This window comes from Macaca thibetana, chromosome 7, assembly GCF_024542745.1.
Source record: "Macaca thibetana thibetana isolate TM-01 chromosome 7, ASM2454274v1, whole genome shotgun sequence".
Lineage (NCBI taxonomy): Eukaryota > Metazoa > Chordata > Mammalia > Primates > Cercopithecidae > Macaca > Macaca thibetana.
In genome coordinates, this window is record NC_065584.1 from 71,894,786 (window position 1) to 71,916,106 (window position 21,321).

Below are 21,321 nucleotides of genomic sequence, written 5' to 3' on the forward strand. Positions count from 1 at the left end.
AAATTTTCTCCCATTCTGTAGGTTGCCTATTCACTCTGATGGTAGTTCCTTTTGCTGTGCAGAAGCTCTTTAGTTTAATTAGATCCCATTTGTCAATTATGGCTTTTGTTGCCGTTGCTTTTGGTGTTTTAGACATGAAGTCCTTGCCCATGCCTATGTCCTGAATGGTATTACCTAGGTTTTCTTCTAGGGTTTTTATGGTATTAGGTCTAACATTTAAGTCTCTAATCCATCTTGAATTAATTTTCGTATAAGGAGTAAGGAAAGGATCCAGTTTCAGCTTTCTACCTATGGCTAGCGAATTTTCCCAGCACCATTTATTAAATAGGGAATCCTTTCCCCATTTCTTGTTTCTCTCAGGTTTATCAAAGATCAGATGGCTGTAGATGTGTGGTATTATTTCTGAGGACTCTGTTCTGTTCCATTGGTCTATATCTCTGTTTTGGTACCAGTACCATGCTGTTTTGGTTACTGTAGCCTTGTAGTATAGTTTGAAATCAGGTAGCATGATGCCTCCAGCTTTGTTCTTTTGACTTAGGATTGTCTTGGAGATGCGGGCTCTTTTTTGGTTCCATATGAACTTTAAAGCAGTTTTTTCCAATTCTGTGAAGAAACTCATTGGTAGCTTGATGGGGATGGCATTGAATCTATAGATTACCTTGGGCAGTATGGCCATTTTCATGATATTGATTCTTCCTATCCATGAGCGTGGTATGTTCTTCCATTTGTTTATGTCCTCTTTTATTTCACTAAGCAGTGGTTTGTAGTTCTCCTTGAAGACGTCCTTTACATCCCTTGTAAGTTGGATTCCTAGGTATTTTATTCTCTTTGAAGCAATTGTGAATGGAAGTTCATTCATGATTTGGCTCTCTGTTTGTCTGTTACTGGTGTATAAGAATGCTTGTGATTTTTGTACATTAATTTTGTACCTGAGACTTTGCTGAAGTTGCTTATCAGCTTAAGGAGATTTTGGGCTGAGACAATGGGGTTTTCTAAATATACAATCATGTCATCTGCAAACAGGGACAATTTGACTTCTTCTTTTCCTAACTGAATACCCTTGATTTCTTTCTCTTGCCTAATTGCCCTAGCCAGAACTTCCAACACTATGTTGAATAGGAATGGTGAGAGAGGGCATCCCTGTCTTGTGCCAGTTTTCAAACGGAATTTTTACAGTTTTTGCCCATTCAGTATGATACTGGCTGTGAGTTTGTCATAAATAGCTCTTATGATTTTGAGATACGTTCCATCAATACCGAATTTATTGAGAGTTTTTACCTTGAAGAGCTGTTGAATTTTGTCAAAGGCCTTTTCTGCATCTATTGAGATAATCATGTGGTTTTTGTCTTTGGTTCTGTTTATATGCTGGATTACGTTTATTGATTTGCATTTGTTGAACCAGCCTTGCATCCCAGGGATGAAGCCCACTTGATCATGGTGGATAAGCTTTTTGATGTGCTGCTGGATCTGGTTTGCCAGTATTTTATTGAGGATTTTTGCATCGATGTTCATCAGGGATATTGGTCTAAAATTCTCTTTTTTTGTTGTGTCTCTGCCAGGCTTTGGTATCAGGATGATGCTGGCCTCATAAAATGAGTTAGGGAGGATTCCCTCTTTTTCTATTGATTGGAATAGTTTCAGAAGGAATGTTACCAGCTCCTCCTTGTACCTCTGGTAGAATTCAGCTGTGAATCCATCTGGTCCTGGACTTTTTTTGGTTGGTAGGCTATTAATTATTGCCTCAATTTCAGAGCCCGCTATTGGTCTATTCAGGGATTCAGCTTCTTCCTGGTTTAGTCTTGGGAGAGTGTAAGTGTCCAGGAAATTATCCATTTCTTCTAGATTTTCTAGTTTATTTGCGTAGAGGTGTTTATAGTATTCTCTGATGGTAGTTTGTATTTCTGTGGGGTTGGTGGTGATATCCCCTTTATCATTTTTTATTGTGTCTATTTGATTCTTCTCTCTTTTCTTCTTTATTAGTCTTGCTAGCAGTCTATAAATTTTGTTGATCTTTTCAAAAAACCAACTCCTGGATTCATTGATTTTTTGGAGGGTTTTTTGTGTCTCTATCTCCTTCAGTTCTGCTCTGATCTTAGTTATTTCATGCCTTCTGCTAGCTTTTGAATGTGTTTGCTCTTGCTTCTCTAGTTCTTTTAATTGTGATGTTAGAGTGTCAATTTTAGATCTTTCCAGCTTTCTCTTGTGGGCATTTAGTGCTATAAATTTCCCTCTACACACTGCTTTAAATGTGTCCCAGAGATTCTGGTGTGTTTTATCTTTGTTCTCATTGGTTTCAAAGAACATATTTACTTCTGCCTTCATTTCATTGTGTACCCAGTAGTCATTCAGGAGCAGGTTGTTCAGTTTCCATGTAGTTGAGAGGTTTTGATTGAGTTTCTTAGTCCTGAGTTCTAGTTTGATTGCACTGTGGTCTGAGAGACAGTTTGTTATAATTTCTGTTCTTGTACATTTGCTGAGGAGTGCTTTACTTCCAATTATGCGGTCAATTTTGGAATAAATGTGAAGTGGTGCTGAGAAGAATGTATATTCTGTTGATTTGGGGTGGAGAGGTCTGTAGATGTCTATTAGGTCTGCTTGCTGCAGAGATGAGTTCAATTCCTGGATATCCTTGTTAACTTTCTGTCTCGTTGATCTGTCTAATGTTGACAGTTGGGTGTTGAAGTCTCCCATTATTATTGTATGGGAGTCTAAGTCTCTTTGTAAGTCTCTAAGGACTTGCTTTATGAATCTGGGTGCTCCTGTATTGGGTGCATATATATTTAGGATAGTTAGCTCTTCCTGTTGAATTGATCCCTTTACCATTATGTAATGGCCTTCTTTGTCTCTTTTGATCTTTGATGGTTTAAAGTCTGTTTTATCAGAGACTAGTATTGCAACCCCTGCTTTTTTTTTTTCTGTTCTCCATTTGCTTGGTAGATCTTCCTCCATCCCTTTATTTTGAGCCTATGTATGTCTCTGCATGTGAGATGGGTCTCCTGAATACAGCAGACTGATGGGTCTTGACTCTTTATCCAGTTTGCCAGTCTGTGTCTTTTAATTGGAGCATTTAGTCCATTTACATTTAAGGTTAATATTGTTATGTGTGAACTTGATCCTGCCATTATGATATTAAGTGGTTATTTTGCTCATTAGTTGATGCAGTTTCTTCCTAGCCTCAATGGTCTTTACATTTTGGCATGCTTTTGCAATGGTTTATTGTTTTTGCAATGGCTGGTTGTTTCTTTCCATGTTTAGTGCTTCCTTCAGGGTCTCTTGTAAGGCGGGCCTGGTGGTGACAAAAATCTCTAAGCATTTGCTTGTCTGTAAAGGATTTTATTTCTCCTTCATTTATGAAACTTAGTTTGGCTGGATATGAAATTCTGGGTTTAAAATTCTTTTCTTTAAGAATGTTGAATATTGGCCCCCACTCTCTTCTGGCTTGTAGAGTTTCTGTCGAGAGATCTGCTGTTAGTCTGATGGGCTTCCCTTTGTGGGTAACCCGACCTTTCTCTCTGGCTGCCCTTAAGATTTTTTCCTTCATTTCAACTTTGGTGAATCTGGCAATTATGTGTCTTGGAGTTGCTCTTCTTGAGGAGTATCTTTGTGGCGTTCTCTGTATTTCCTGAATTTGAATGTTGGCCTGCCCTACTAGGTTGGGGAAGTTCTCCTGGATGTTATCCTGAAGAGTGTTTTCCAACTTGGTTCCATTTTCCCCCTCACTTTCAGGCACCCCAATCAGACGTAGATTTGGTCTTTTTACATAATCCCACACTTCTTGCAGGCTTTGTTCATTTCTTTTTCTTCTTTTTTCTTTAGATTTCTCTTCTCGCTTCATTTCATTCATTTGATCCTCAATCGCTGATACTCTTTCTTCTAGTTGATCAAGTCGGTTACTGAAGCTTGTGCATTTGTCACGTATTTCTCATGTCATGGTTTTCATCTCTGTCTGTTCGTTTATGGCCTTCTCTGCATTAATTATTCTGGTTATCAATTCTTCCATTCTTTTTTCAAGATTTTTAGTTTCTTTGCCCTGGGTACGTAATTCCTCCTTTAGCTCGGAGAAGTTTGATGGACTGAAGCCTTCTCTCATCTCATCAAAGTCATTCTCCGTCCAGCTTTGATCCGTTGCTGGCGATGAGCTGCGTTCCTTTGGAGGGGGAGATGCACTCTTATTTTTTGAATTTCCAGCTTTTCTGCCCTGCTTTTTCCCCATCTTTGTGGTTTTATCTGCCTCTGGTCTTTGATGATGGTGACGTACTGGTGGGGTTTTGGTGTGGGTGTCCTTCCTGTTTGTTACTTTTCCTTCTAACAGTCAGGACCCTCAGCTGTAGGTCTGTTGGAGATTGCTTGAGGTCCACTCCAGACCCTGTTTGCCTGCGTGTCAGCAGCAGAGGCTGCAGAAGATAGAATACTGCTGAACAGCGAGTGTACCTGTCTGATTCTTACTTTGGAAGCTTCCTCTCAGGGGTGTACTCCACCGTGTGAGGTGTGGGGTGTTGGTCTGCCCCTAGTGGAGGATGTCTCCCAGTTAGGCTACTCAGGGGTCAGGGACCCACTTGAGCAGGCAGTCTGTCCCTTCTCAGATCTCAACCTCCGTGTTGGGAGATCCAGCACTCTCTTCAAAGCTGTCAGACAGAGTCGCTTGTCTGCAGAGGTTTCTGCTGCTTTTTTGTTGTTGTTGTTGTTGTTTAGCTGTGCCCTGTCCCCAGAGGTGGAGTCTACAGAGACTGGCAGGCCTCCTTGAGCTGCTGTGAGCTCCACCCAGTTCGATCTTCCCAGGGCTTTGTTTACCTACTTAAGCCTCAGCAATTGCGGACGCCCCTCCCCCAGCCTCGCTGCTGCCTTGCGGTTAGATCGCAGACTGCTGTGCTAGCAATGAGGAAGGCTCCATGGGCCACCCTCCCGGCCAGGTGTGGGATATAATCACCTGGTGTGCCCATTTGCTTAAAGCACAATATTGGGGTGGGAGTTACCCGATTTTCCAGGTGTTGTGTGTCTCAGTTCCCCTGGCTAGGAAAAGGGATTCCCTTCCCCCTTGCGCTTCCCAGGTGAGGCGATGCCTCACCCTGCTTCAGCTCTCGCTGGTCGGGCTGCAACAGCTGACCAGCACCGATCGTCCGGCACTCCCCAGTGAGATGAACCCAGTACCTCAGTTGATAATGCAGAAATCACCTGTCTTCTGTGTCACTCGCGCTGGGAGCTGGAGACTGGAGCTGTTCCTATTCGGCCATCTTGCTCCGCCCTGGTTCTGCTCTTTTTCTGTTCTTCCTTCTTTTTTCTCCTGCACAGTGGCTACTGGTGTTTGGGCCCCACCCATTTGTAGTTTGGAGTTTGTGGGGGAAATTTTCTGTTTAGTTGTGTTGTAAATGGAGTCCATGAGTTTTTAGTTCTGTCTCTCAGTTTATCTGACAGTTTTTATGTAGACAATAAGAGACTAAAAAACTACCTTACGTGGAGAAATACAGAGATTGAAACTATGCTGCTGCCATCATCATCTCCCCAGAATTCTCCATCTAAAGTTAATTTTGTATAAAGGTAGAGGCCCAATTTCCATGTTTTCCCACCTGGATAACTACTTTCCCAAAACCCTATAATAACTATTTTTCCAAAAGTCTACTCTGTCATTGTTTTGCAATCCCACCTCTGTTGTACATCAAGATCTTTAACTTTACTCATAATGTAATAGATTTAAAGGAAACTTTTATCCAATTCAAATTTACTCATATTTTTAAGAGACTCTTGTTTTAGATGTGAATATATGGTGTATGTGTGTGTACATACACATGTATGTATTCAAACACATGTCCCAGTCAAAAAGTTTTTGAAAAATATTGCCCTATGTAATCCAGAAGACTACCTTGGTGCCAATTGGCTCTCTTCAGCTTCATTTTTTTCCTTTGGTGTTGACCTTCTTATTGACTAAATTAGACCATTTAAAACCCAGGTGTTTATTCCTGGGTTCCTTTCAGATCTCTCAGGCAGAACTGCTAACAGTGGCCTTGGAGTTGAATGGGGCTGGGAGAAGAAATCCAGGGAGTTTGCAGCCTCTCTAATTTCAACACACAGGACCATCTCTCACACCTGTTCATGGTGACAGCTGGGAACTGCGGCTGGGTTTTTTGTTTATGTTTGTTTGTCTTTAGATGGCCTTATTCCTTCCCAGAGAGCACAGGAATTTGTAAATTGAGACAGGAAATCATGGGGGAATTGATAAATGTTAGAAATGTCTTTACTCTTAGGGAAACAGTTTGGAGACAAATAATCTAGAATCTTGGGCCACCAATTGGCATGAAATTCTAACATATAAAACCTCAAAGTGCCCTCTGCTGGCAGCCAGTGTTCACCGCCACTAGTCTGTAATTACAAAATCATGCAGACTTCATTGGTACATACTAAGTTTTAAACTGATACACAGGGAGTTATGCTATATTTACTATCATGTTCTCCAACTAACAAAATAGAAATGGCACCCCATAAGTTAGAATAGCTCTAAGTTACACAGAATCTATTGTTAAACGACAGCATTTGCTACATGATTTTAAGTATTACAAACAAAACAAGTCTATACACTAATTGAAAATGAAATGGACTAGTCATTTATAATCATTGAGAATAATTGTTATATTAAAACTAACCGTTTTGGCCGGGTGCAATGGCTCACGCCTGTAATCCCAGCACTTTGGGAGGCTGCAGTGGGTGGATCACTTGAGGCCAGGGATTTGAGACCAGCCTGGCCAACATGGCAAAACCCACTCACTAAAAATACAAAATATTAGCCGGGCATGGTGGCTCGCACCTATAATCCTGGCTACTCGGGAGGCTGAGGTAGGAGAACCACTTAAACCTGTGAGGCGGAGGTTGCAGTGAGCTGAGGTCACGCCACTACACTCCAGCTACCTAGGCTGCAGTGCAGCCACTTTGAAGAAACTTTAATTAAGTTCAAGGTATAGATCTCTTTTGAGTTCTTACTTTACCAAACAGTATTTTATATAGCTAAGTAAATTAGGATATTTTTGATATGGATTGAATATATTTAAAAATTGTTGTTAATTTTGTGATATTGTCAGCTTTCTGATACTGTTGTTATGTTAAAATATTCCTAATATAAGTAAGTGGAGAGCTGATGGATGAAACATGCATAGTGAAGTGTTGGTAATTGTTGAATGAGCATGATGGCCACACAGCGTTCACTATTCTATTCCCTCTACTTTTTTGTATGTTTAAAAATGTCTAAAAGATTACAACACATCCATAGATACACATACTCATACTCATACACACAAACACAAACTTACAACTACAGTGCAATGTACTTCAGATTGAAATTTTCTGATAGGAAAAGTACATCAAAGTGCCACCTTCTATATTGTTGTTCAAACACTATAGACACACCAGTGCCATTGGTCATTGAGCTGTTTTACTTAAAAAAAAATAAAAACTAATAGAATAATAAAATAAAAATTAGTAGTAGTAGAGTGTACTACATTTATAAAGTTAACATTTTGTGAGCAAGTATAACACTAAAAGAATTTTTTGCAGGAATTCCCAGGAATATATGGGGATATATTTGTATGAATGAATATGAATATATATGAGTTCAATTCATTCACCACTGTATAAGTGCAAAACACTTGATATAAAACACTTATCAAAAATGTTCTGCTGGCCAGGTGCAGTGAGTCACACCCATAATTTCAGCACTTTGAGAGGCTGAAGCTGGAGGATCACTTGAGCCCAAGAGTTCAAAACCAGCCTGGCCAACATAGTGCGACCCCATTTCTATTATTTAAAAAAAAAAAAGTTCTACCTGGCCAGTGGCTCACCCCTGTAATCCCAGCAAGCATGTTGGGAAGGAGAGATGGAGGCAGGAGCAGCGCCTGAGCCCAGGAGTTTGAGACTAGCCTACGCAACATGGCCAGACTCCATCTCTACTAATTTTTTTTTAAATTAGCCATGTGTGGTGGCACCCATCTGTAGTCCCAGCTACTCAGGAGGCAAAGGCAGGAGACTTGCTTAAGCCCAGGATTTAGAGGCTGCAACCGAGCTATGATCATGCCACTGCACTCCAGCCTAGGTGACAGAGTGAGATCCTGTTCCTTTAAAAAAAAAAAAAAAAAAAAAAAAAACCAGTTCGAATTGTTCTGAAAAAATAAAAAAAAGTTTAATTTATTAACTAAGTTTAACAAACTAAATCTTTTCAATCACTATCAGCTTCAACATCAACAAAGGGAGAAAACTATCACCAAGACTATTCAGCAACACATATACAATAATCCAGATTCACCTAGTTCACTCCGTACAACGAAGACAGCCCCTTCACAATTCTAGCAACTTTTATTTCACTCTCATCTCTCACCATTTCCTTCCTGCACTCTAGGCAATTTGCTGCTCCCCAAACTCATCCCAACTCCCACATACCTCTAAGCCTTTATACCAGCTTTATACTGAGCTCCTCCCCACCTGGTGAGCACTTACTCATCAGTCGTTCAAAACCTGACGCAGAAGTCTCCTCCAGTGTAGAAGCCTGGCTGTAGGATCCAGTTTGGGGTAGGTAACTAGTGGGAGGCTGCTGCCCATAACTGCTTTGTTGACCATAGTTACTCTGCTGTCCATAGCTGCTCGGTTGCCCAGAGGTATTCTGCTGAGAGTAACTGCTCTGATCATAACTAGTCGGCTATGTAGAGGAATAGCTGGTAGGAGGGTAGGATGGAGGTGCAGTGACTGGCTGCATGGGGTAGCTCCCAGGTACATGGGAATAACTGTAGTTACTCTGTACATATCCTAGGCCGGGCTGGTTGTAAACCCCTGTGCTAGATTGAGGTTGACTAGTCTCAATGGGCTTGTTACCATCCTACAGTCTTGTAGGTACAGTGCCTGCTGGCTGCTGCCCATAGGCTGGGTAAGCAGGCTGAGTGCCATATGCAGACTGAGCGGTGTGGAGGCTTGGGTGGTGGTGACTGTAGCAGTGGTGGTATCATAAGCACCAGTGCCACACCCCTGGGCAGACTGGCTGTGTGCCCAGGGGGCAGTTGGAGTAGTATAACCAGTGGGAGGCTGCCCATAAGAAGTTGCATAGCCCATAGGTTGCAGTGGTCCAAGCCTGGGTATAGCTGACATCAGTGGGCTGTCCATAGGTTCCTAGCTTTGTTGCCCATATGCCTGGGTGGTCTGTGCAGTGTAAGCACTGTAGCCCTGCTGCACTGCAGCTTGGCTATAGGTACTGTAATCCTTTGATGCCATTTTCTCTCCTTCCTCCTCGTTCTCTCAACGTCCGTTTCCTTCTTGCTCCCATTTAACTTTTATCTAAAAGATTATAGAAATCCTATGCTTCCCAATTTTCAAAGCTCTAATAATCTCATGCCTATATATTGAGGTCACTAAAACATTACTATAACTTTGGATATAATTCAGTGGACCAATGATAATGTTTACTCTCTAAGAAAAGAAACTATGAAACACTCTAGTTCTAGATCTTTATACAAAAGATCAACAAAGTAACTCATTTTCCAGTATGAATTAATATTTGTTAATTTGGTATTTGTAAATTATCTATATTAAATTATTAGTTAAGGCATCCCTGATTAATAACATTATAGAGATTAAATTGATTATAGTAGATAATTAGGTAAAAACACAACCACACAAAATTCTGTTTTAAGAATTTTGAGGATAAAATTGGGAGAAATGTGGGACAAAAATCTACAACATGGTTATTGATTTCATAGATAAATATAAACTATGTAGTTAGTCCTCCATATCTGTGGGTTTCACGTCAACCAACCACTGATGGAAAATATTCAGAAAAAAATGAATAGTTTCATCTGTACTGAACATGTACGGTCCTTTTTTTCTTGTCATTATTTCCTAAACAATACAGTATAACAAGTATTTACACAACATCATATTGAGAATTACAAGTAATCTAGAGATGAATTAAAGGATGATGTGCATAGGTTATATGCAAATAACCATGTTATATAAGGAACTTGAGCATCTGTGGATTTTGGTATTTGCAGGGATCCTGGAACCAATCCCCTGAGGATACTGATGGATGATTATATTTACTGCCACATCCCTTCAGAGCACTTTGATCTGTATTACAAGTTCTCATGTTTCCTTTTGCTTAATTACATACTTTGTTTCTACAGTAACTCAAAAGCATATAATCAGTTGCAATGTCCCTAAGGCTTTTACATGGTGAATTCTTTTCAGCTAATAAAGAGTAATAACAATGTAATCCTTGTGTAGAACTTTATCTTCTTCCTAAACATCTCTTAATTAGTATGCAATAGGATTAAATACAACTAAGTCTCACTATACCATTTTGAATAATTAGGAGGAAAAATACAAATTCTAACCTAGGCACCTAAGTCTTGTAGGAATTTACTGCCACCTTCAGGTTTTAATGAAAATGCACTGGGACTGTAGCTTTTAGATTTCCAGGTGATAGTCCCTGGTTAATATAGTAGAAATATTAATATTATTTTCTGGATTTAGAAGTAAAGTATTACCTAATTTAGATTGCAGTACAAATGCATTTCAGGAAATGCCTTTCACCTTGTCTTTTTGTCTTTTGTGATTCTTTCAATAATGTGTAATTGAAAATTAAAGCCTGTTCTTTATCAGCCATTATAATTATATACTGGAAGTTCCCAGATCTGTGTCCAGAATGTACTTTGTATCATAGTCTAAACCTACGAGGGGTGGGGCGGGGGGGGGGCTGGAGGGAAAACCTCTTACAGCAAACTGTTTTAAATGTTCCATGTGTCAAGTGTCAATGCCTTCCAGCCAAAGGCTGCCAGGAACACACCTGTAGTTGCACAAGTTGGGTTTCTTGCTCACTTCAGGGAGGGAGAAACCACACCAGAGGGAACTGTGGATGTCTGAGTAAGAAGGTGTTAAAAGGGACTTACAGGATTTGGGTTTTCATTGGGAGATTTTTGGTAGGGTTCGAGGAAGTGGGCTTTGCTCTGTCATAAAATGCTATCAGGAAATGGGGGCAATCCCATAATTTAGTATCTTAATAAGTTTTATTTATAAAGCAGGCAGAATGAAGTGAGGCTAATGCTATAATTGGTAAAGAAGCAGAAGTCATTCACATTAGCCAGAATAGGGGAATGTATCACGTTTTTTGTGGTTTGCAGACTGACTTTATTTTTGTCTATATTTAGACAAGATGTTGTTGGGGTGGGCGTTGACCCCACTTCCTCACGGTCATACAGTGACCTTGATGTTGGTGTTCCGTGAGATTGTTTATGTTCAACAGAACACCAAGGCCTATCAGGGAGTCAGGCAGTTCCTACTTGTCAGAGACTGCTTTTCTCTTTCTCATGCGTGTATTTGTAATTCCATGAATACCTTTTTTTAATTCCTTGAATTTGTGGTGAAATAAAAATAAAAATAAAAGTTTTTTTATTTGTAAAAAATAAAAGTTTGTTATGATTTTTAAAGTGGATATCAACAGAATATGAAGCTCTACATATGCATCATATGTTGCAAGGGTGTGAAATCCAGCTCAATATCATTTGGAAAAAGGGGAACTTATTAGAAGACCCATGTAACACGAGGAAGACTGGAGTGTAGATGGACTATGAGTCAGCTCATAGCACGAGGTTAAATGCCAGGAAACTCCCCATCCACCTCTCATCTCTTCAGCTGTCTCCACAGGGCAGGAAATGTAATTGCCTATAATTTCCAAACTTTATTGTCAAAATTCCAACATAAGATGGAGACTGATACTTTTCCCTGCAGTTATAGTTTAAGAGATCCAAGAGAAAGGTTTTAATTGGGGCAGGCTGAGTTACACGTTCACCTAGTGCACTCAACTAGGACCAAGAATTGTGGAGTATTAGAAAAAGGGTTGTTCTCATTGGAACCACACGGTCAGATCAGGGAAGAAGCATTTCCTGGAAAAAGTTGAATTGAAGTTCTGGGTAAGCAAAAGATTTGAAAAAAAAGATTTAAAGCTGGGAGGAAAAAAAAATCAGTTCTGGGTTCTAGAAATGTAACATTTGCTATAAAGAGAAAAATGAAAATAAAATAAAAAGAGAGAGACCGAGTTAGGCCATCACAATTATTTCAGTAAAATATACCAGAGGCTTGAACTAGGGCAGCACCAGTGGGGATAGAGAAAAGAGAATGCTTTCAGTTAGAAATGTTTCAGAGTTAGAATCTACAGGACTAGCTAATTCCATAGATGTGAGGAGTCAAAATTCACAAATAGCCCTTACATAGGATTTATCATGTAATATGCCCTGTTCTACACATTTGATATATATTCATTAAGTCCTCACCACAACCTTATGAAGTATTATTTCCATTTTCAGCTGGGGAAATTGAGGCACAAAAAGGTTAAGAAGTTAACGAAGGTTGATCGGGTACAGTGGCTCGTGCCTGTAATTCCAGCACTTTGGGAGGCTGAGGCAGGTGGATCACCTGAAGTCAGGAGTTTGAGACCAACCTGGACAACATGGTGAAACCCCGTTTCTACAAAAAATACAAAAATTAGCCAGGCATGGTGGCACGAGCCTGTAATCCCAGCTACTTGGGAGGCTGAGGCAGGAGAATCACTTGAACCCGGGAGGTGGAGGTTGCAGTGAGCCGAGATCGTGCCATTGCACTCCAGCCTGGGCAACAAGAGCAAGACTCCGTCTCAAAAAAAAAAAAAAAAAAAAAGAAGTTACCCAAGGTCATACAGCTGATAAATGGTAGTGTTCACATCCAGCTAATCTGGCTCCAAAATTCATGAGTTTAGCCACCTGCCACAACCTCTCCAAGGTCTGAATTTGGGTGGGTGGTTGTGTGCATCAAGGGTGGAAGCACAAATAGACTACATTCCAGACTGGGAGAGGAATGTGCAGAGGAGATAATATTTGGTTTTCTGTACATTAAGTTGTAAATGTGTTAAGAGAGTAATAGATGGAAATGCCCAATGGGCAATTTGAATATATAACTCGGGTAAGGGTAGAGGCTTAAATTTAGAATTTGTTAGAATCTAAATGGTAGCTGAAGCCAATGAGTGAATGAAATCTTCTAAAAGGAGTAGAACGACGGCCTAACATGCAGCCCAGAGAAAAACAAAGAGAAAGTAGAAGAATGATCTTCAATAATGACCTAGAAATTAACTAACCCAGTGTTTCTGATGATTAGGGGAAATAGGCATCATCATATACTGTTAGTAGGAGTGTAAATGGTACAATTTGTTTGCAGGAAAGTTTGGCAATATCTAATAAAATACAAATTTTTCCTACCATTTTTTGACCCAGCAATTCTACTGGAAATTTACGCTACAAATACACTCCTTCCTAGCGTCAAAGATATATGTACAACAATGTTCACTGCAGCCTTGTTTAATAAGAAGGAAGAAAGAGAAGGAGGGACGAAGGAAGGAAGGAAAACAGCAACCTCAGTGTTCATTAGTATTGTGTTGGCATTCCATACCATAGAATTCTATGTGGTTATTCCATAAAAATAAATACCATGTGGTCATTAACAAGAACAAAGTAGATCTCTGGAAACTTCTATGGAAAGATCATCAACATGCACTAGAAATATTCAGTGATGGGGGAAAAAGACAAAAAAAAGAAAAAAAAAAACAACCAACAATGTATATTTAAAAAGAAAGAAAAAGAGAAGTTATATTAGTTCATTTTCATGCTGCTGATAAAGACATAACCAAGGCAGGGTAATTTATATAGGAAAAAGGGATTTAAGGACTTACAGTTCCACATGGCTGAGGAGGCCTCACAATCATGGCGGAAGGCAAAGAGGAGCAAGTCACATCTTACATGGATGGCAGCAGGCAAAAATAGAGAGTTTGTGCAGGGGAACTCCCGTTTTTAAAACCATCAGATCTTGTGAGACTCATTCACTATCACGAGAATAGCGTAGGAAACACCCTCCCCCATAATTCAATCACTTCCCACCAGGTTCCTCCCATGACACAAGAAAATTAATTCAAGATGAGATTTGGGTGGGCATACAGCAAAACCATATCAGAGGTATAGGAGAATACATGTAATGTTCCTTTAGTGTAAATAATAGGCCTGCTATACCCTTTTCTACTTACCTGGCAGAAAAACAACCAATATAAAACATAGAATCTTACAGAATCTTTTAAAATCTTCAGAATGGAGGTACAAGAAAAGCAAATCCAGGGACCCAGGAGAGGTCACAGAAGGCACCAGGCAGGCAGCAGCCTCACCTTCTTGAGTCTCCTGCCTTGGCAGCCTTGCACAGAGTGGGCGTGAGCCATGACCTGTACTGAGAATTTTCCTGGGCAGGTGCACAGGGGAGGAGGGAAAGAAAAGCTCTAAAAGAAGGGAAGGGTGAGTGCACACCCTTGAGCTCCCCTCTTTATGAGAAACCCGAGATGCCCAATAGAACATTTAGGCCTGAGAGACGGTGTAGCTCAAATGTGTGCAGGAAAGACCCAAAGCAAGTTGGCCCTTGTGTAGTGGATAATCTGTTATTATATGTACCTATATAAATACATCTGTAAAATAAAAGTTAACACCATGGAGTGTAAGGTCCAAATAAAAAACTACTAGTCAATGAATCATCTAAAAAGTACCTGAAGTCTTTAAAAAAAAAACTTCCTTAATAAGTGCAATTAACCATAGATGTACTTAAACATAATATACTGAAATCACGCATTTGTCTTCAAACAAGTTTAAACACTTTACTATCTCTGCTATTAATAATGCCATTTTCAAAATACTTCAATAATAAATGAAATATGATATTTCCTTCAACATCCTTCTAACAGCCAATGTCATTTAGCCTCTGCTTAAGGGTCTGGTTTTCTCTCAGCAGTTGAACATCATTCCGTAACCTTTACTAGCAGAGATAAAATGCTACCACATGGCTTCTGAACTAGAATTATGATAATTCTCTCAAAAGAATGCAACAGTCTTCTGGCAAGGTCACCACCTCAAACCTGTATTAAAAATGGGAAAACAGAAAAGGAAGAAAAAAAATAGACTCTAAAGACTGTTACTACATAACTTCTTCTCTTGACCTTCCTTTAATGTGTCTTGAAAGGGAACAAATTAGCTTCAAGTTTAACAGCAAAGAAATTTTAGCCTTCTACCACTAAACAGACATATTTTTCAGAAAGATTAGCAACATAAGATAATCAACAGTTTTAGAACATCCAGACTATAAATTTTGGACCGAGTGCAGTGGCTCACACCTGGAATCCCAGTAAATAATCCCAATGTAATCCCAATGTAAATTATTAAACTGACACTTGGTGTACACTTTAATCTGCTGTAAATTGACCAGTCTAACTTAATCTCCGGAATTGTCACTTTGGGGCATGTATTAGTTTGCTAGGGCTGCCATAACAAAATACCGTAGACCAGGTGGCTTAAATAACAGAAATTTATTTTTTCACAGTTCTGCAGGCTAGAAATCCAAGATCAAAGACATGATTAACTTCATCACCTCTCTCAAGTCCCTATCATCAAATATAGTCACATTCTGAGGTACTGGGGGGCAAAGTTTCAATATATGAATTTTGGGCTGGGTGTGGTGGCTTAGGCCTGTAATCCCAGCACTTGGGATTACGGCAGGCAGATCATGAGGTCAGGAGTTCAAGACCAGCCTGACCAACATGGTGAAGCCCCGTCTCTATGAAAAATACAAAAATTAGCTGGGCATGGTGGCATGTATCTGTAATCCCAGCTACTCAGGAGGCTGAGGCAGGAGAATCGCTTGAACCCAGGAGACGGAGGTTGCAGTGAGCCAAGATCGCACCGCTGCACTCCAGCCTGGGCAATAGAGTGAGACCCCGTGTCAAAAAATAAATTGTGTGTGTGTGTGTATATATATATATTTTATCCCATAACAGATCATATAAAGTTTCTCTACCTATGAAATAGAAAGACGACTTTGGCCCACGATGACCAGTGAGGAACTACCCCTGTTAAGCCCTAACTGACACACCAGCCACAACTCCTGTACTTCATCTATAGACAACATAAGGAACGTTCATTTTCTCTAACTCCATTCTGAGCATTCATGTTCTTTTTAAAATATATTTCCTCATCTTTATCAACTAAAATAGTTTGCATTCCAATTTAGCAAGAAACCACATAAATCCTAAGTAATGTATTAATTCATCCTACATCCTTTTTTTTTTTTGGAGACAGTCTCACTCTGTCACCAGACTGGAATGCAGTGGCATGATCTCTGATCTCCGCTCATTACCTCCCACCTCCCAGGTTCAAGCAATTCTCCTGCCTCAGCTTCCCAAGTAGCTGGGACTATAGGCGTGTGCCACCATGCCCAGCTAATTTTTATATTTTTAGTAGAGATGGGGTTTCACCATGTTGGCCAAGCTGATCTCAATCTCTTAACTTTGTGATCCGCCAGCCTCGGCCTCCCAAAGTGCTGGGATTACAGGTGTGAGCCACCGCGCCCAGCCTATCCTACATTCATTTTCTTATAAGAGAAATTCATTTTAGTTCAGTTTTATTGTACCAGATTTACTGGGTCCAAAAACAAAAAAAAAAAAAGTTAACTTCTCCTGTAGGTGTTAAGTAGATTTTTTCTCATTCTCTTAACTCTTATTGTAACAGAAATTAAAGTGCACAAGACCATCAAAAATACGTGATTTGGTTGTACCCTAAATATGGGGCACATGTCCTCAGGACCTCCTGAGGCTGTGTCATGGGGGAAAAAAAATAACATACATACATACATACATACATATATATATATATATATTCCAGCCAGTTGTGCTGCCATATTGAAGGTTTCAATTCTTTCTACTGTTCCTGAAGCTTTGGAAGTTTTTCTTCATTTTAAATAATTATTAATGAGGCATACATGGTTCTGCAACTGGTGTTCCAAGTAATGCATACATCAGAACAACTTTTACATGAAGAAGGCTGCAAAAAGTACTCAGTGTCCAGCCCACCAATACGAACAGTGATAAAGGGGACAAATCAGGAGTGTGCCATTACTATTGCCAATAATTACTAGTTGAAGAATTGCATTAGTGATACTTTGACAGTATCTCTTTTTACAAACTGGGAAACAGCAGGAGGGGATGGAACAAACATGAAAAACTAGGAGCTGTGACAATAAAGGTCCAGAAATTGATCCTGAGACAGAAGCTGATCACAAACACAGGAGCAGCAGCAGCCACTACATCACATTTTGGAGTTTCTAACAATTTTCCTAAATTAAACTTTATGACCAGACATCTAACAGCAAACTGCCAACAACAAAATATATTTTATAGCATTTTAGTCATAGATAAGCATATGCTTTTCTGAATTTTAATATTATGGTAGAATACTACATATGATATAAATACTAAAGTTTTAAAAGTAAATGTACTAAATCATAGTTTTAAAATAAAGATTTTCTAGGCCAGGTGCAGTGTCTCACCCCTGTAATCCCAGCACTTTGGGAGGCCAAGGCATGTGGATCACCTGAGGTCAGGAGTTTGAGACCAGCCTGGCCAACATGGCGAAACCCCGTCTCTACTAAAAATACACAAATTAGCTAGGCACAGTGGCACGCACCTGGAATCCCAGCTACTCAGGAGGCTGAAGCAGGAGAATCGCTTGAGCCCGGGAGGTGGAGGTTGCAGTGAGCCAAGATTGTGCCACTGCACTCCAGCCTGGGTGACAGAGTGAGACTCCATCTCCAAAAATAAAAATAAAAATAAAAAAACAAAGATTTTCTATTTAGAATTTCATAACTTACACTGTACCTTTTAATCAAAATACAATATATATGCATATATTTTAAAATTAAGTATAACTTACCTGTCTTGAAGATCTAAATATACCACAGAAAGTGCTGGGATTACAGGTATGAGCCACTGCACCCAGGCCACCCCATATCTATTAACGTAAACCAATTCAAATCTTTCTTAGAAGTGGATAGGTTATAAAAAGAACTAAATACACATAAGTAATCCAAGACACTACAAATCACACTCAAACACATCTTTTTATTATATACTAAATTTAAAAATACAAATCTTATTAAAAATGCTTATCAAACATTGTATACATAAGTACTGTCAAATACTATTGGGTTATGACATTATGTACATTTGCTAATGTTAGTTAGAAACAGAACAATGTAATATCACTTTGCTGACACTGAATTTCAGAAGTTAAGTGTTTTAAAATTTGGTAACTATGAAGTAGTGATCTGCACAGGAAGATGTTTGGAGAGGTAAAATAATAAGAAAACAAACGGAATAACACAGATATTTCTGCAGTAAGTGTTAATGAGTAGATGTCTTCCTCATCCTCTTAACTCTTATTGTAACAGAAATTAAAGTGCACAAGACCACCAAGAATACTCGATTTGGTGTACCCTAAATATATACTACAGCTGGCTGTGCTGCCATATTGAGGGTTTTAATTCTTTGTACTGTTCCTGAGGTTTTGGAAGTTAATTTTGAATGTGGCTAAGGGAAGGGAGGCCAACACTTTCTAAATTGCACCAAATGGCCTTAAAGTGTAGAAATACCAAAGATAAAAATATTAATTTGGAAACAGATTCAAGGAAATAATCCCTGTCTACTTTGCCCTAGGAATAAAATTAGAATAGGACACAGTTTTACCTCTGGAAAATGCTTACTAAAATCTGTTTCAAAAGACCAGACATGTACAGCAAGCACAATACTGTCAGTTATTGTTCACCACTTATATACTGCATCATAAATACCAGGTATAAATACCTGCCTCTAAAGGGCCACTAGAAATACAGGTAGAAGCATGTGATCACTTTACGCTAATTTTACTCATTACGTATAATTTGTAAAAATAGGTCATCGCCCCACCATACAATTAAGGAAGAGGAAAAGAAAAGTTGCTATTCTACAAAAGTGCTCCTTTTAGCTTTCAAACCCAATAGCTTAATTTTGGGTAAAACAAGATTGTAAGGTACGGCCATCAGTTCTAAATAAGCTGATGATGCCATATATACATCCTCATATATATACATATATATATACTCATATATATATGTTTAAATTTCAGTTCTGATTTAACACTAATGTACTAGTACACACCATTTATAGGAAACATTTTATAGACCTTATTTACAAACACACAATGAATGACAAAGATATGGAAAATTTTTAAAATTGCAGATAAATGTAGTCATAGTTTACTAAAGATAAAACAAATTTGCATAACTTTTTTAAAAACCAAAGAAAAATCTTTAGAAAGAAACCCCTAACATATACAGTATATCTGTTGGTCATCAGACCTAAGAGGCAAATCAACGTAAGGATCATGATAAAATTTTTATTACTGTTTCTTTTAATAACATATCAATGAGATCTACTTAGAGTACTACCTACAAATACACATTCTCTCATGATTCAGTGAGAATATTAAGTTATTGAATACATTTTTTTTACTCTCATGGCACATTACATTTGGTAACACTAATAAGGTAAATTTAGATAACACTTAAATCATGATTATGAATGTTTAATTGAATATTTTCCTTTCTGTAGCTGTGAAATGTAAAGCTTAGATTTGCTTCCATCAGGCCTCTTAAACCAAACTTCATCATGGTTAATTGTTGTAATTACAGCACTAAAAAGAAAAAAAAGAAAGAATGAATGAATGAATTACAATATATCTCCTCAATTCATTTTAGATTATTACCTATATAAAACCAAAATAAAGTGGCCTACAACAGTAGACTCTGGTATATAATTGTCGTTTACCAGAATGCTGCATATCAGCAGGCATGCTGCCAAAAATATCACATTCAGCAATACTTAGTAGATCATCCTTCTTTTCTTAATAGAGTTGGTAAAATTTACTATTAGCACTATTAAAAGCACGTTCTTCCTACTCCATCCCCACCCCACCTCTTAAAAAAACAAAACAAAACTGGAGTTAAAAGCACTACTTATCTGGTATCATACTTGTAACTCATGTCAGCCCTGGCTTCAGAAAATCTTTCAAATACTAATCTCTAATTCCCAATATCAAACCATCTACAGTACTTTTATACCAGTTTTTTTTTTACACTACTAATCTTTACATAAAAAGATCTACTTCTTGAAATAGATGTATATTTTATTCTTTTTTTAAATTATTTATTTTTTATTTATTTATTTTGAGACAGAGTCTCATTCTGTCGCCCAGACTGGAGTGCAGTGGCGCAATCTCAGCTCACTGCAACCTCCACCTCCCAGGTTCAAGTGATTCTCCTGCCTCAACCTCCCAAGTAGCTGGGACTACAGGCACATGCCATCATGCCCAGCTAATTTTTGTATTTTCAATAGAGATGGGGTTTCACAATACTGGCCAGGCTGGTCTTGAACTCCCAACCTCGTGATCCACCTTCCTCGGCTTCCCAAAGTGTTGGGATTACAGGTGTGAGCCACTGCACCCGGCCTAATTATTTATTTTTTAAAGAGTGAATAGGAATTTTTTTTTTTTGAGACTGGGTCTCTCTGTCACCCAAGTTGAAATGCCACAATCAGGGTTCAACCTCCCAGGCTCAAGTGATCTTCTCACCTCAGCCTGAGTAGTTGGGACTAAGGGTACCTGCCACCACACCCGAATAATTTTTTTACTTTATAGAGACGGGGTTCTCTACAAAAAGACCAGCTAGGGCTGGTCTCAAACACCGTGGCTCAAGTGATTCTCCTGCCTTGGCCTTCCCAAGTAATGGAATTACTACAGGAAAGAGCTATTCTACCTGGCCTCATCTCTTTTTAAACAACTCTTATGCTAAGTAGTGGTAAAATATCTCAAAAACAATAAAATAAATAGAAGAATCCAGGAGTATCATATATAAACTAGTAGTTAGTTCAATGAGCTTCTATGAGAAAAGCTATTATACACAATGTCCTAAAAATTTAAAGACAAAATTATAATCTTACAATTAAAACCACTGTATTTGGAAAATGTGTACTGTAGACTAAACTCAAGTTGTTTTATTTACCACTGATACCTACAAAACCACATTTTGTTACCACAGAAGGTACTACTCTGAGAATTATATCCTACATCACTGGAGAATGAAAGATGATGAACATTAATATTTTCAAAAGGTCACAACCACATAAAACTTAGAAGGCTATATAAATAGTTTTATAAACTTTATTTAAGCCTAGACATATTATTAGGACTTTTAAAAGGCAGTTTTCAAGTTACACTTCATTGTTGTTGTTATTGTTAGAGAGACAAGGTCTCACTCTGTTGCCCAGCGTGGAATACAGTGGTGTGGTGAAATGAGGCCAAGAGCCTCAAACCCTTGGGCTCAAGCGATCCTCCTGCCCAAGCAGCTAGGACTATAAGCACACACTGCCATATCTGG

The 21,321-nt window shown here is 38.9% G+C and overlaps 1 protein-coding gene and 1 pseudogene across 1 annotated transcript in view; both read right to left on the minus strand.

The window, feature by feature from the left end:
- Window positions 1–8,428: 8,428 nt before the first annotated feature.
- Window positions 8,429–9,277, minus strand: LOC126959158 (RNA-binding protein EWS-like; annotated as a pseudogene).
- An 8,674-nt stretch (window positions 9,278–17,951) lies between these two features.
- The window catches only part of BRMS1L (BRMS1 like transcriptional repressor), a 261,816-nt gene continuing 258,446 nt past the window's right edge, over window positions 17,952–21,321 (minus strand). Inside the window, exon 11 of the mRNA XM_050798127.1 lies at window positions 17,952–19,580. Coding sequence (XP_050654084.1) covers window positions 19,463–19,580 — 118 coding nt within the window. The 3' untranslated portion in view covers window positions 17,952–19,462. The remainder of the gene's footprint in view (window positions 19,581–21,321) is intronic.